We start from the raw sequence: 14,068 nt of genomic DNA on the forward strand, positions 1-14,068 counted from the left end.
AAACATGGTTAAGTGGTAACTGATTCTCCCTTTAAGACTACATCAGAAATGTTTTAGTCATTGGTATAAATGGTGTGACTTGAAAACGCACAGGGGAGAGTCAACCATGTAGATCATTCAGGAATCCAAACACATTTGTTTAAGTAACGCAGATAAATGCAACTGACCCTCCACTTTACTCTGTGCATGGGGTCCTGACACACAGATGCCCTCAGGCATACAGACCATCCTTCCCAGGCTGGAAAAGGAGTTTTCCTTCTAACTTACTTTATTCTGTTCTAAGATGGATCAGAGAGTGATTTGAGCAAGCAAGGAATATTCTCAAGACCCACCTGTTCTGCCAACTGCCATCTTCTGAGCAGACAGTTCACCAGAGACACAGCTGACGGTAACTTGATAAAGTCGTCCAGGGGTTAAGTCTCCAAAGTGAGTTTCAGTAACTTGGGGTGCTAATATTTCGGATTTGCTGATGGTCCCTTGGTGAGACAGGGTAATGTTGTAGGAATCCACATCCCCAAGGGGTCTTTGCCACTTGACTTTTAGAGAGGTCAAACTGCCATCATTTGTCACCTTCAGATTTGAGACTTCCATGGGGGCTAGTCACGAAAGAATGGAAAAGAGACTTTGACTTAGGGTATCTTACCAGTAGAGGCCAAATTTTTATCTGCATTTTAATTCCTGCAAGCCACATTCCCTGCTCTGAAGAAAACATCTATTTCAACAGGCAGAAATAATACTGCAAGACTAAAGAAAGGCTGTCAGGCTAGTGGAAAGAGTATAATTCTGGCAGTCAGGAGCCTGTATTCTGGCTCAGACTTGGCTATTAGCTGGGCAGCCCGGGCTGCTCTCTTTATCTTACCGAGCATAGTGTTCCTTATTGGTAAATGAGGGCTTGGTCAAAAGATCTAAAATGGCCCTTCCCAGTTCTGAAATTCCTTAAATGTAATGCTCAAAAAGATCTGTCATCTGCCTAATTTCTGCCAGCGTTTATATATGTAATAATAAAGAAATAAAAAATTCATTGCTGTTGAGTTGATTCTGACTCATGGAGACCCTATAGGACAGAGTAGAACTGCTCCATAGGGTTTCCAAGGAGCAGCTGGTGGATTCGAACTGCTGACCTTCTGGTTAGCAGCCAATCTCTTAACCACTATGCCTATTTAATAATAGCACGTATATAATAAATAACAGTTGCCATTGAATCAATTCCAGCTCATAGTAATCCCATGTGTGCCAGAGTAAAACTGTGCTCCATGGGGTTTTCGACAGCTGTTTTTCAGAAGTAGATCACCAGGCCTTTCTTCTGAGACATCTCTGGGTGAAATCGAACCACCAACCTTTTGGTTAGCAGGTAAGCATGTTAACTGTTGGCACCACCCAGGGACTCCCGCATAATAAATAAATTGACCATCACAAAATTTTGTGTGCTAAAAATGTGTCATATTAAATCATGGGAAAGTTTAGTTGCGGTATTATTTCATTAAAGAAAATGACTGCCAAGGAGAGACACTTTGGTGGATATTTTTTTCTACCTCTTACCCATGCTATGATTTTGGGCCTCACTAAGGGCATAATATCCATTAACAAGTCATTGTCAAAGAATAGGCACATCACACGGAATTTGCATAGGACAGTCAGAAGTGTAATTCACTCTTGATATATATAAACAACTCTTAAGGATATGTGATACATTTTTGTCAAGAATGTCAACACATCTTTGAAGGATAATATGAAAGGTATGTAAATGTACCAACCCTTCCCCACCACAAAAAAAAGTTGCCATTGAGTTGATTCCAACTTGTACAGGTATACACAAATATCCTTCCCATCAGCCTCCACCAGAGTAATTTCTGAGGCACTACATATCTTAGATTTCTCTTAAGATTTGATAACTTACCAAGAAAGCGGGTTTATTAGCACATTAGATCCACCAGAAGCATTAGAATCTACTAGAATGTATGCTCCATGAGGGCAAAGACTTTGTCTCTCTTGGGTGTTGTTACATCCACAATAAGCATATAGTTGATAGTAAATACTGGTTGATTGAATTATTCATTAAAACTCAGCATAGTTTAGTTTATCTTTATCAGGGTAGGTTAGGCTGTGAAAACAGGTCCTATAGTATTGGATCCCAAAAACCAAAACCAAACCCATTGCTGTCGAGTTGATTCTGACTCTTAGTGACCCTATAGGACAGAGTAGAACTTCCCCATAGAGTTTCTAAGAAGTGCCTGGTAGGTTTGAACTGCTGACCTTTTGGTTAGCAGCTGTAGCACTTAACCACTAAGCCACCAGGGTTTGCCCCGTTGGGTCCCAGGACATGTTTTATTGCATAGAGTGTTTTAGAAATGGTTGTAGCATGGGGTAGGTCTATGTATGTTTTGGTAGCTGCCACAGAGTTGGTTCCAACTCGCGGTGACCCATGTACAACAGAACAAACATTGCCCAGTCCTATGCTACCTTCACAATCATTAGTATGGTTGAGTCCATTGTTGAGGACACTGCATATTTTGAGTGTCTTCCAGCCTAGGAGGCTCATCTTCCAGGACTAGATGGGATGATATTCTATTGTGCTTCATAGGGTTTTCAATGATTAGTTTTCATAAGTAGATCACCAGGACTCTCTTCCTAGTCTTTTTTAGTCTGGAAGCTCCACTGAAACCTGTCCATCATGGGTGACCCTGCTGGTATTTGAAATACCAGTAGTATAGCTTCCAGTATAATAGCAACACGCAAGCCTTCACAATATGATAAACTGAAAGACAGGTGCTGAAGGTCTATATAGGTGGTCGTTGTTTAATCTTTTTGAATTGATTTTGACTCATAGTGACTCCATATGATAGAATAGAACTGCTTGATAGGGTTTTCTAGGCTATAGTCTTTATGGGAGCCAGGTCTTTCTCTTGCAGAGCTGCTGGTTGGGTTCAAATCATCAATGTTTGAGTTAGCAGCCAAGTGCTTAACCATTGAGCAACTAGGGCTCTTTGGTCTAGGTATAGCACTGAGAAAAGTAGGAATGTCCCGCAAAAGCCAAGGATGCCTGCTTAAGAGAAGGAAGTAGGAATCCTTATCAAGGAGACCGGTGTATTAAAAGAGAAGCTAAAAAAAAAAAAAAAAAAATTTTTTTTAAGTGCTAGTGTAAACGTTAGAATAAAAGTTGAGTCCTTGTTTATTAAACATTTCCTTGATTTGAGCTTTATTCTTGCTCACTATCTAGGAGCACTTACTTGTCCTGACTAGTTTCGATCTGTAGTTTTGCAGCCCCGTGGCTTCAGTCACAATAGTGAGGTTGTAGAGGTGGCCAGGCGTCAGACTGTGAAAAGTGTAGGAAGTAGCATGTTTGTCCATGACTCTGTTGTAAACTAGACTCCCTTTATCCATTAACATCAGCTGGTATCGTTCCACATTCCCAGAGCCATGGGACCAGGAAATCAGGAGAGAGTTGGTTTTTGTGGAAATACCAATATCTTTCACTGGAGACGGCACTAGGGGGATAAAATGCACATAAGTGTCATTCATAATTTCCTTATGAAGGTCATAAAACCTGCTGACTCATAGCAACACTATAGGACAGAGTAGACCTGCCCCATAGGGTTTCCAAGGCTGTAATCTTTATGGAAGCAGACTGCCACATCTTTCTCCCATGGTGTGTCTGGTGGGTTCGAACCACTGACCTTTTGATTAGTGGCTGAGTGCTTAACCACGGCACCACCAAGGCTCCTTAATGGAGGACATAGATCTTTAATTAGAAATCATAGATTCATTTATGCATCTTTGTAAATCTATCTGGTGTAATAACAGTAATGAATAACAGCACTCCTGGATTTCACTGGAATGTTTATTAATGTGCTTTTCAAAGTCTACAGCTGAAAGCTATGTCATAGTTTACTTGTCTGTCTCCCCCACTTAGTAGGTATTAAAGATAATTTTTGCAAATAAAATATGACATGATGTAGTAGTAAAGGGAAGAGAAAGGGAAACAACTGTATAAGATAAAAAATGGAGGGAAAGAAAATGAGGGGAGAGGGGCTGGTATGAAATATATTTCATCGAAGGAGGTGACAATGTGTCCTCAGTATCAGGATGTGTAGGTGCAAGAGACGACTTATTTCTCACCAAGTCAAGGGAGCAAGGCTTGTTTCAAATATAAGAATATTTAGGAAACATCATGACTTGATGTTATGAAACCAAAAACCAAAACCAAACCCAGTGCCATCGAGTCGATTCCGACTCATAGTGACCCTATAGGACAGAGTAGAACTGCCCCACAGAGTTTCCAAGGAGCGCCTGGTGGATTCGAACTGCTGACCCTTTAGTTAGCAGCCATAGCACTTAACCACTACGCCACCAGGGTTTCCCATGTTATAAAAAGAATATATAAAAGAGGAAAACACTTTAAAAATGTTTTATGGAACAAACTTAGAAAAGGAGACAAAAAATTCTATTGCCTAGGATTTGAGTTAGTAAGCCCATTAGGCAGCATCTACTTCAAATTGGAAAAACTACACTCCCAGAGAAGGTCTATGACTTGTTCAAAATCGCCCAGCTGGTTAGCAGCACAGCATGCCTCATTATCTTCAGTCCAGTTTTTCCTCACCCCTCCTTTTTTTGATGGGGGGACATTCCCACTCCCATTATTTGAATAAAATATAACTTCAGAAGTATCACAGATGATTGAATACCCAATTATATGCAAACAAGTCTTACCTGTTGATCCACTGGTATAAATTGTAGAGGAGCTTTTATCTCCAGAAACAGCAGTGATGGAAATATTGTATTTATTACCAGCAGTGAGGTTAAAAAAAGTATATTCGGTCCATGAAGTACTTTCTTGAATTTGGACCCCCTGTATCTTTTGCTTATTATCATCAAATAACTGCATCTCATAGCAAGTAACTTTGCCAGGAGAAGGAGTCCACCAAACGTGCAAGCTGGTTGAAGTGGTCTTCTCTTTATTGACTTCAAACCTAGCAGGAGGTAAAGGATCTGCAAGGCAAATACCAAGAAAGAGAACATGGCTTGAAGACTTTTTCAAATGTATGTTTACCTTGTTGCAACCCAGATTCAGTTTGCTTAAAAACTTCAAGAAAAAGTAGTGGCCAACTTACGACATGTTCAAGTTATATCGAACCGCACTTATGACAGTCTTTTTTTTTTTTGTACGTCTTATTGCTAAAAATTTTTTTTTTATTGCTAGTAATATGTACTACATATGATGTTAAAATATATCTGTAAGATCTAATTTATAAAAGATCAGAGCAGAAATAAATGAAATAGAGACTAGAAAAACAATAGGAAGAATCAAAAAACCAAAAGTTGGTTCTTTAAAAGGATCAATAAAATGGACAGGCCATTAGCCAAACCGACAAAAGAAAAACAAGAGAGGATGCAAGTAACCCAGATAAGAAACAAAATGGGGGATATTAAACAGACCCAACTGAAATAAAAAGGATCATAACAGAGTACTATGAAAAACTATACACTGACAAATTTGAAAACCTAGAGGAAATGGACAAATTACTAGAAACACACTACCTACCTGAACTAACACAAACTGAGGTTGAAACTCTGAGCAGATCCATAACAAGAAAAGAGATTTAAAAAGCAATAAAAAAAAACTCCCCCCCCCCACACAAAAAAAGCCCTGGCCCAGATGGCTTCACTGGAGAATTCGACCAAACATTCAGAGAAGAGCTTGTATTACTCAGACTATTTCAGGACACTGTAAAGGAAGGGATACTTCCAAGTTCATTCTATGAAGCCAGCATAACCCTGATACCAAAACTGGGGAAAGACACCACAAAAAAAGAAAATACAGACCAATATCTCTCATGAATATAGATGCAAGACTTCGCAACAAAATTCTAGCCAATAGCATTATATCAAAAAAATAATACACCATGACCTTGCATACCTGGGATTAACACCAGGTGTGCAAGGATGGTTCAACATTAGAAAATCAATCAATGTCATTCACCACATAAATAAAACAAAAGAATCACATGATCATCTCAATAGACACAGAAAAGGCATTTGATAAAGTCCAACACCCATTCCTGATAAAAACTCTGAATAAAATAGGTAGAGAAGGGAAATTCCTCAACATAATAAAAGGCATCTATGTAAAATGAACAGCAAACATTATTTTTAATGGAGAGCGGCTAAAAACATTCCCCCCAGGAACAGGAACAAGACAAGGATGCCCTTTATCACCACTCCTCTTTAACATTGTGCTGTAAGTCCTAGCTAGAGCACTAAGGCAAGAAAAATAAATAAAGGACATCCAAATTGGTAAGGAAGAAGTAAACTATTCCTATTTGCAGATGATATGATGTTATACATAGAGAACCCAAAGGACTCCATAGGAAAACTACTAAAACTAACAGAAAGATCCGGCAGATTGGCAGGATACAAGATAAACACACAAAAATCTGTTGGATTCCTATATACCAATAAAGAGAACTATGAAAAGGCAATCAGGTAAGCAATACCATTTATAATAAAAAAAAAAAAAAAAAAAAATTTTTTTTTTTTAGCCCCTGAAAAAATAAAATTCTTAGGAATTAATCTAACCAGGGATGTAAAAGTGCTATACAAAGAAACTATAAAAAACTACTGCAAGAAAACAGACCTACATAAATAGAGAAACATACTATGCTCATGGATAGGTAGACTCAACATTGTGAAAATGTTAATTATACCCAAAGCAATCTACAAATACAATGCAATCCCAATCCAAATACCAACAGCATTCTTTAAAGAGATGGAAAAACTAATCATTAACTTCAAATGGAAAGGAAAGAGGCCCCGGATAATTAATGCACTATTAAAGAAGAAGAATAAAGTAAGAGGACTTGCACTACCTGACCTTAGAACCTACTATACAGCTACGGTAGTCCAAATAGCCTCGTAGTGGTATGGGCACATTGATCAATGGAACAGAATTGAGAACTCAGATATAAATCCGTGCATCTACAGTCACCTGATCTCCAACAAAGGCCCAAAGTCCATTAAACGGGGGAAAAGATAGTCTTTTTAACAAATTGTGCTGGCAAAGCTGGATGTTCGTCTGCAAAAAAAATGAAACAGGACCCAAACCTCACACCATACCCCAAAACTAATTCAAAATGGATCAAAGACCTAAATATAAAAACAAAAAGATCATAGAAAAAAATAGGGTCAACACTAGGGTCCTAATATACCACATAAACGGGATATAAACCATAGCTAACAATACACAAATACCAGAAGATAAGCTAGATAGATAACTGGGATCTTCTAAAAATTAAACACTTAGCTTATCAAAAGACTTCACAGAAAGAGTGAAAAGGGAACCTACAGACTGGGAAAAAAATTTTGGCTATGACAAATCTAACAAAGGTCTAATCTCTGAAATCTATAGGAAAAGCCAATACCTCTACAACAAAAAGACAAATAATCCAATTAAAAAATGGGCAAAGAATATGAACAGACACTTCACCAAAGAAGACATTCAGGCAGCTAACAAACCCATGAGAAAATGCTTGAGATCACTAGCCATTAGAGAAATTCAAATCAAAACTGCAGTAAGATATAGCATCCCATCCTGACATTACTGACTTAGACACACACACACAAAAACAGAAAGTAACAAATGTGAGGACACTGGAACTCTTATGTACTGCTGGTGGGAATGTAAAATGGTACAACCATTTTGGAAAACAATATGGTGCTTCCTTAGAAATAGAAGTACCATACGATCCTGCAATCTCACTCCTAGGAATATATCCTAGAGAAATAAGAGCAGTCACATGAATAGACATATGCACAACCATGTTCATTGCAGCTTTATTCACAATAGCAAAAAGATGGAAACAACCTAGATGCCCATCAACAGATGAATGAATAAACTATGGTACATACACACAATGGGATACTACCCAACAATAAAGAACTATGATGAATCTGTGGAACATCTCACAACATGGATGAATCTGGAGGGCATTACGCTGAGTGAAATAAGTCAATAACAAAAGGACCAATACAGTATGAGACCATAATTATAAAAACCCATGAAAAGGTTCACACACAGAAAGAAACAAACTTTGATGGTTACTCGGGAGGAGATGGGTGGGGAGGGAAAAACACTAACTAGACAATAGATAAGTGGTTAACTTTGGTGAAGGGTAAGACAATACACAATACTACGGAAGTCAGAACAAACAAACAAACAAAAATGCAACAAAATCTCTTAGTTACTAGTCATATGAACTCATTTTCCTAATGAAATTTTTTTGTTAAGTTAGCTCTGGCCTTGGAAATCCAAGCAAGGTTATATTTTCTTTGACTTGCATGGCTAGCAAATTTTTCCAACACTGACAAATATGGAGGCTGTTTCTGGATAAATGCTGAAAATCTCTAAAGAAAATATAGATACTAAGAAAATATTTAAAATTTGTACTGAAATTTTTATTTTCTAGGAAGTGTATTTTTGGCGGCAAGCATACAGATTTTGGTGTGGTTTTTAGATAACAGAAAACCACAAAGGAGCCTAAGCTAGGTTTGTTCACTAAAATAGATTCTACCAACAGCTGGGATTCTGATAGCCCTAGATATTCTAAACTTCAGTTCTGGTAATGAACCAGATAGAACACTTTGCAGCTGCTGGAGCCCCAGAGCAGAGGGGAGGTCCTGTGGCCAGCTTGTTGGTTAGTTTCAGCTCTCAAAGTCAGGAGTCTAATTGAGGAGTCTCACTTTCCCTGTGTTAAGCCTCCACTGTGGAACTTGAAATAGGAAGAACAACATATCTCTGGATTTAGAACTAGGTCAATGGCATTTAGTGAGCAGCTGCACTCTCTTAGGGAAGTGGGGACCATCTGAGAAATAAAGGTCTCCCTGTCCTGAGGGCTGGGGGTAGAACAATGGAGAGATATCTACATATGAAAGATTTTCAGAAATCCTACATGGTACTTAGTTTAGACAGTGGGACCAAGATATTGAAAACCAATTTTCAAGGGTCAGGTCAGTCAGGTGATTTAGTGGCATGACTATTATAGTGACCTCAGTTCTTTTTTTATTGTGCTTTAGGTCAAGGTTTACAGAACAAACTAGTTTCTCACCGAACAGTAAGTACACACATTGTTCTATGACATTGGTTAACAACCCCACAACATGTCAGCACTCTCCACTCTCAACTTTGGGTTCCCCATTACCAGCTTTCCTGTTCCCTCCCGCCTTCCAGTCCCTGCCCCAGGGCTGGCATGCCCTTTCAGTCTTGTTTTGGCTGAAGGGTGAACCTCAGAAGTGACTCATTACTGAGCTGAAAGGGTGTCCAGGGGCCATACTCTCTGAGTTTCTCCAGTCTCTGTCAGAACAGCAAGTCTGGTGACCTCAGTTTTTATCTACTTTCTGGTAGATTACATTATACTCACACGATAACTCCAGGAATTCTAGAACCTTCTAAGAATAGTATAGGTTTTAAGCAGATATTCACTTGGAATTGACAAATACAAATATGAGCAAAGGAAACTTCTTATATATTCAAAAGGCATGTGGACAAACAGCTCCACAAGACTATTTATGGGTTTTTCACCTAATGACACTTGTGGAAACCCTGGTGGTGTAGTGGTTAAGTGTTATGGCTACTAACCAAGAAGTTGGCAGTTCGAATCTGCCAGGCAGTTCTAGTCTGTCCTATAGGGTCGCTATGAGTCGGAATTGACTCGACGGCAGTGGTTTTTTTTTTTTTAATGACACTTGGGTGGCACAAATCATTAGGTGTTCACTACTAGCCGAAAGGTTGTTGGTTCAAATACACCCAGAAAAGCCTTGGAAGACAGGCCTGCCAATCTGCTTCTGAAAGGTCACAGACTTCAAAACTGTATGGAACAGTTCTACTCTGTACACATGAGGTTATCAGGAGTCAGAATCGACTTGATGGCAATTTAATATAGATACCACACGCTTAATAGAGTCTTTGCTCAATTTAGTAACTTGTCGGTGTTTTATGCTATGATTTATCTGAGTACATGCTACTGCAGAAATTAAATAAGTCACATAGCATTTTGTAATATCAATAATTAATATGAAATGTAACAAGTAAGCCGAGGCAGCAGTAACTTTAAGATAATACAGAGGGAGCCCAAAGCACGGGTGAGCCTGGAAGACAAGATTGTGTGGGTTACACTGCAGCGCAGCCCTTTGGCTTACCCGAACAGGGTAGGCTTTAAAGACTGATTTTCTGGTCTCTGCTTCTTTGTAGCTCTGTCACCTTGGGCTATTTCTTAGCCATTGTTGTGCTTTAGTTGTACCATCTATATGATGCTGATAATAATATTATCTTTTTAGTAGAATTCTTATGACACTTAAATTGAATGTTATATGTAAAGCACTTAGAACAGTTTCTGGCACAGAGTAAGTGCTCAGTGTTCACTATTATCATTACCAGTCCTCTAAATCGGGAGTCCTGGCGGCACAGTGGTTAAGGGCTTGGCTGCTAACCATAAGGCTGGTGATTTGAATCTAACCAGTGGCTCTGAGGGAGACAGATGTGTCAATCTGCTCCTGTAAAGACTTCAGCCTAGACTAGAAAACCCTATGGAGCAATTCTACTCTGTCACAGGGGGTCACTATGAGTCAGAATAGACTCAACAGCACCTAACAACAACACCAATCAGGAGAAGATATTGTCACACACAAAGCAGTAAGGTTTAGTGGTAGTGAGTGTGGACTTTGGAGTCAGACTGAACTAAACTCAAATCCCAGTTCCATCACCTATCAGTCATGAGACTCTGGGCAAGCTACTTACTTATCTAAGCCTCAGTCTTCCCATCTGTCTGATGAGTATAATAGTAATATCTACCTTAAGGATATTTTGAAGATTAATAAGACATAGAGGAGAATGTAGCTGACATACAGTGGGCACTCAGTAATATAAACTTATTTCTGTCTACTTTACCATTAAAAAAAAAAAAAAAACACTTTCAATCACTGACAAAATGGAGGCAAAAATGGAATATTTTTTGGAAACTAAACTGATAGCCTTAATCGACTTCTTCAGAAAAAGCCTTGATTATATCTTATCGGTTTATTCCCATGAACTAACTTTCTGTTAAGATAAAATAAAAAAATTCCCAAGCTGATTCTCATCTATCTGTTCTTGAGGAAAAGCAGTGATTTTTGTTTGGCAATATTATTTAAATTTTTTATCCTACATAGCAGTATATATAATTAAGGATATAATAAAAGGAAATAACGTAATTGTCCCTGGGGGCCTGGTAAGAATAAGACAGTTCAATACCATGAGATTTTAGAAGCCAAGTATTATGGATTGAATTATGTCCCCCAAATATATGTGTTGTAAATCCTAACCCCTACACCTGTGGTGGAGCCCTGATGGCGCAGTGGTTAAGACGTTAGCTGCTAACCAAGAGGCTGGCAGTTTGAATCCACCAGCAGCTCCTTGGAAACCCTATGGGGCAGTTCTACTCTGTCTATAAAGTCGCTATGAATCAGAATAGGCTTGATGGCAATCGGTTTGTTTGTTTTTATTTTTTAATACCTGCGGTTATAATCCTATTTGGCAACTGGGGTTTCTTTGTTATGTTAATGAGACAGGATTAGGTAAGGTGTATTTTAAATCAATCTCTTTGGAGATTTAAGAGAGATTAAACAAGCAAATGAGCAAGCAGAGATGAAGGAAGAGAGATGCCAAGCCACATGAAGATTGCCCTAGAACAGAAGCTCAAAAGAGACAAGGACTTTCTTACAGAGTCAACAGAGAGAAAGCCTTCCCCTAGAGCCAGCATCCTGAATTTGGACTTCTAGCCTCCTAACTGTGAGAAAATAAATTTCTCTTTGTGAAAGCCACCCACTTGTGTTATTTCTGTTGTAGCCGCACCAAGATAACTAAGACAGCAAGGAAACTCAAGAACAACCCAACTGAGATGCAGCCTTCCTGAAGTGGCAGTTTAAAGACAAGGATGAGTGTAAGAGTTGCTTTCCAGTGATAGTTCAAAACGGATCACTACTGTCATCTAAGTCTACTACCCAGCCAGGAAGTTAAAGAAAATGGTCTTATGATCGGTATAATCTAACCATATATAATCTAACCATAACCTGCAAAATATGAATTACAGAAGTTGAATTTTAAGGTTGCGTGCCTACAGGGTGAAGTTCAGAAATGCAGACTTTATCTAATCTCTCTGAGCCAGAAAACAAAACAGTCAATCCTTTGTACATCCGCTAGAACAAAGGAACAATGAGACTGGGAAGTGCCTGGGCTTCGAGAACCTGCGCTGGAAACAAACTTAAAACCCCATTTAGACTGTGATAAAGCCCTTTGCTGGCAGTTGTCCACTATTGCTATGCATGCTGTAGAAGTTAGTTTTTAGAGAATGACTTTTTAACCTAAGCCCGATGACAACGCTGCTGTATTAAAAAAAAAAAAAAAGTTTTTGATATTTTATTAGATATTTTCATCAGAGGTGCTAATTTTCCAAAACTGAGATTTTAATCCTATTTGAAAATCTACTTATATACCTGTAATCTTCTGATTATATGACAGGTCATTAGAAATACACATTAGATTGACCGTAGGTTTTAATAAGCCTGTGGTATTTTTTTTTTTTTCTATCCGTAGACGGCCCATAGATTGTCTTATGAGCTGTCTGTCCGTGATGTCTTTTGAACATATAAGAAGGTTCCCTTGTTTCTATTTGTGTTTGTGTCAATCACAAGTGAACACTTTTTTAAAAATGCTACTTGACATATAAAATTTATGCTGATTGTTAGAAGTATCAAGAATACGTATGTGAACATTTATAGACTCTCTGGTTTTTTCACCCAATACCTGCATATACATTGTAACCCATGAGGTATTACAAAATAGGAAAAGGGTCAAAAATCATACATCGATATTTTAATATGATCAATATACCTAAATTTATAATTAGCCATAAGTTTAAGACATCTTTGTACTTCTTGGTTTCAGACAGACTTGGAATATAGAATATCAAAGGCAAAGTTGATCTACATATTTGAATAATTCTATGGGTATCAGGGCTCAACAGTTAAGCCCTTGGCTGCTAACCAAAAGGTTGGCAGTTTGAACCCATCCAGTGGTTCCATGGGGGAAAGACCTGGCAATCTGTTTGCATAAAGATTACAGCCTAGAAAGCCCTATAGGGCAGTTCTGCCCTGTCAGATGGGGTCACTATGTGCCGAAATAGACTCAATGGCACCTAAAAACAATAACAACAGCGTGGGTATCAGGAAGCCCCAGAATTTCATAAGCAGTCTTAATATCAACTGAATTTTTCTATACTCAAAGGAAAAAACAAAGTTGGGCTAAATTCCTGAATTCTTCCTTTTTTTTTTTTTTTTTTATGTGACCTAGGAAGGGGGTCTAAATACTTGCCTATATAATGCAGGTATTATTTGCTTCCTTAAATTTTTTTTTTTTCTGCCAAAGCATGACCACTGAAACATCAGTGTCTACTGATACAGTGTTTAGAGTCAAAATGATTGGATTTATTTTAGAAATATATTAAACCTTATGTCATGGATTGAATTATGTCCCCTAAAAATGTGTGTATCAACTTGGTTAGGCCATGATTTCCAGTATTGTGCGGTTGTCGTCCATTTTGTGATTGTAATTTTATGTCAAGAAGATTAGGGTGGGATTGTAACACCACCCTTATTCCCTGATCCAAGGTAAAGGGAGTTTCCCATCTTAAGAGATAAAAGGAAACGGAAACAAGCAGAGAGTTGGGGACCTCATACCACCAGGAAAGCTGCACCAGGAGCAGAGCTTGTCCTTTGGACTCGGGGTCCCTGCACCTGAGAAGCTCTTCGTCCAGGGGAAGATTGAGGACAAGGACCTTCCTCCAGAGGCGACAGAGAGAGAAAGCCTTCACCTGGAGCTGAAGCCCTGAATTTGGACTTGTAACCTACTAGACTGTGAGAGAATAAATTTTCTTTGTTAAAGCCATGCACCTGTGGTGTTTCTGTTATGGCAGCCCTAGATGACTAAGGCACCATATAACAAGAGTGCCGCCAATTTGTGGATTGGTGCCAAAAGCTTTTCTTG

General features: G+C 38.6%; 1 protein-coding gene across 4 annotated transcripts in view; it reads right to left on the minus strand.

Annotated features, from left to right (window-relative positions):
• The window catches only part of PTPRB (protein tyrosine phosphatase receptor type B), a 139,129-nt gene that overhangs the window by 79,367 nt on the left and 45,694 nt on the right, over positions 1-14,068 (minus strand). For all 4 annotated transcript variants that reach the window (XM_049883886.1, XM_049883885.1, XM_049883887.1 and 1 more), the window contains 3 exons: positions 4,708-4,986; positions 3,228-3,485; positions 333-596 (listed from right to left, as the gene is read on the minus strand). In XM_049883886.1, the coding sequence (XP_049739843.1) occupies positions 333-596; positions 3,228-3,485; positions 4,708-4,986 (801 nt within the window). The remainder of the gene's footprint in view (positions 1-332; positions 597-3,227; positions 3,486-4,707; positions 4,987-14,068) is intronic.

This window comes from Elephas maximus, chromosome 4, assembly GCF_024166365.1.
Source record: "Elephas maximus indicus isolate mEleMax1 chromosome 4, mEleMax1 primary haplotype, whole genome shotgun sequence".
Classification (NCBI taxonomy): domain Eukaryota; kingdom Metazoa; phylum Chordata; class Mammalia; order Proboscidea; family Elephantidae; genus Elephas; species Elephas maximus.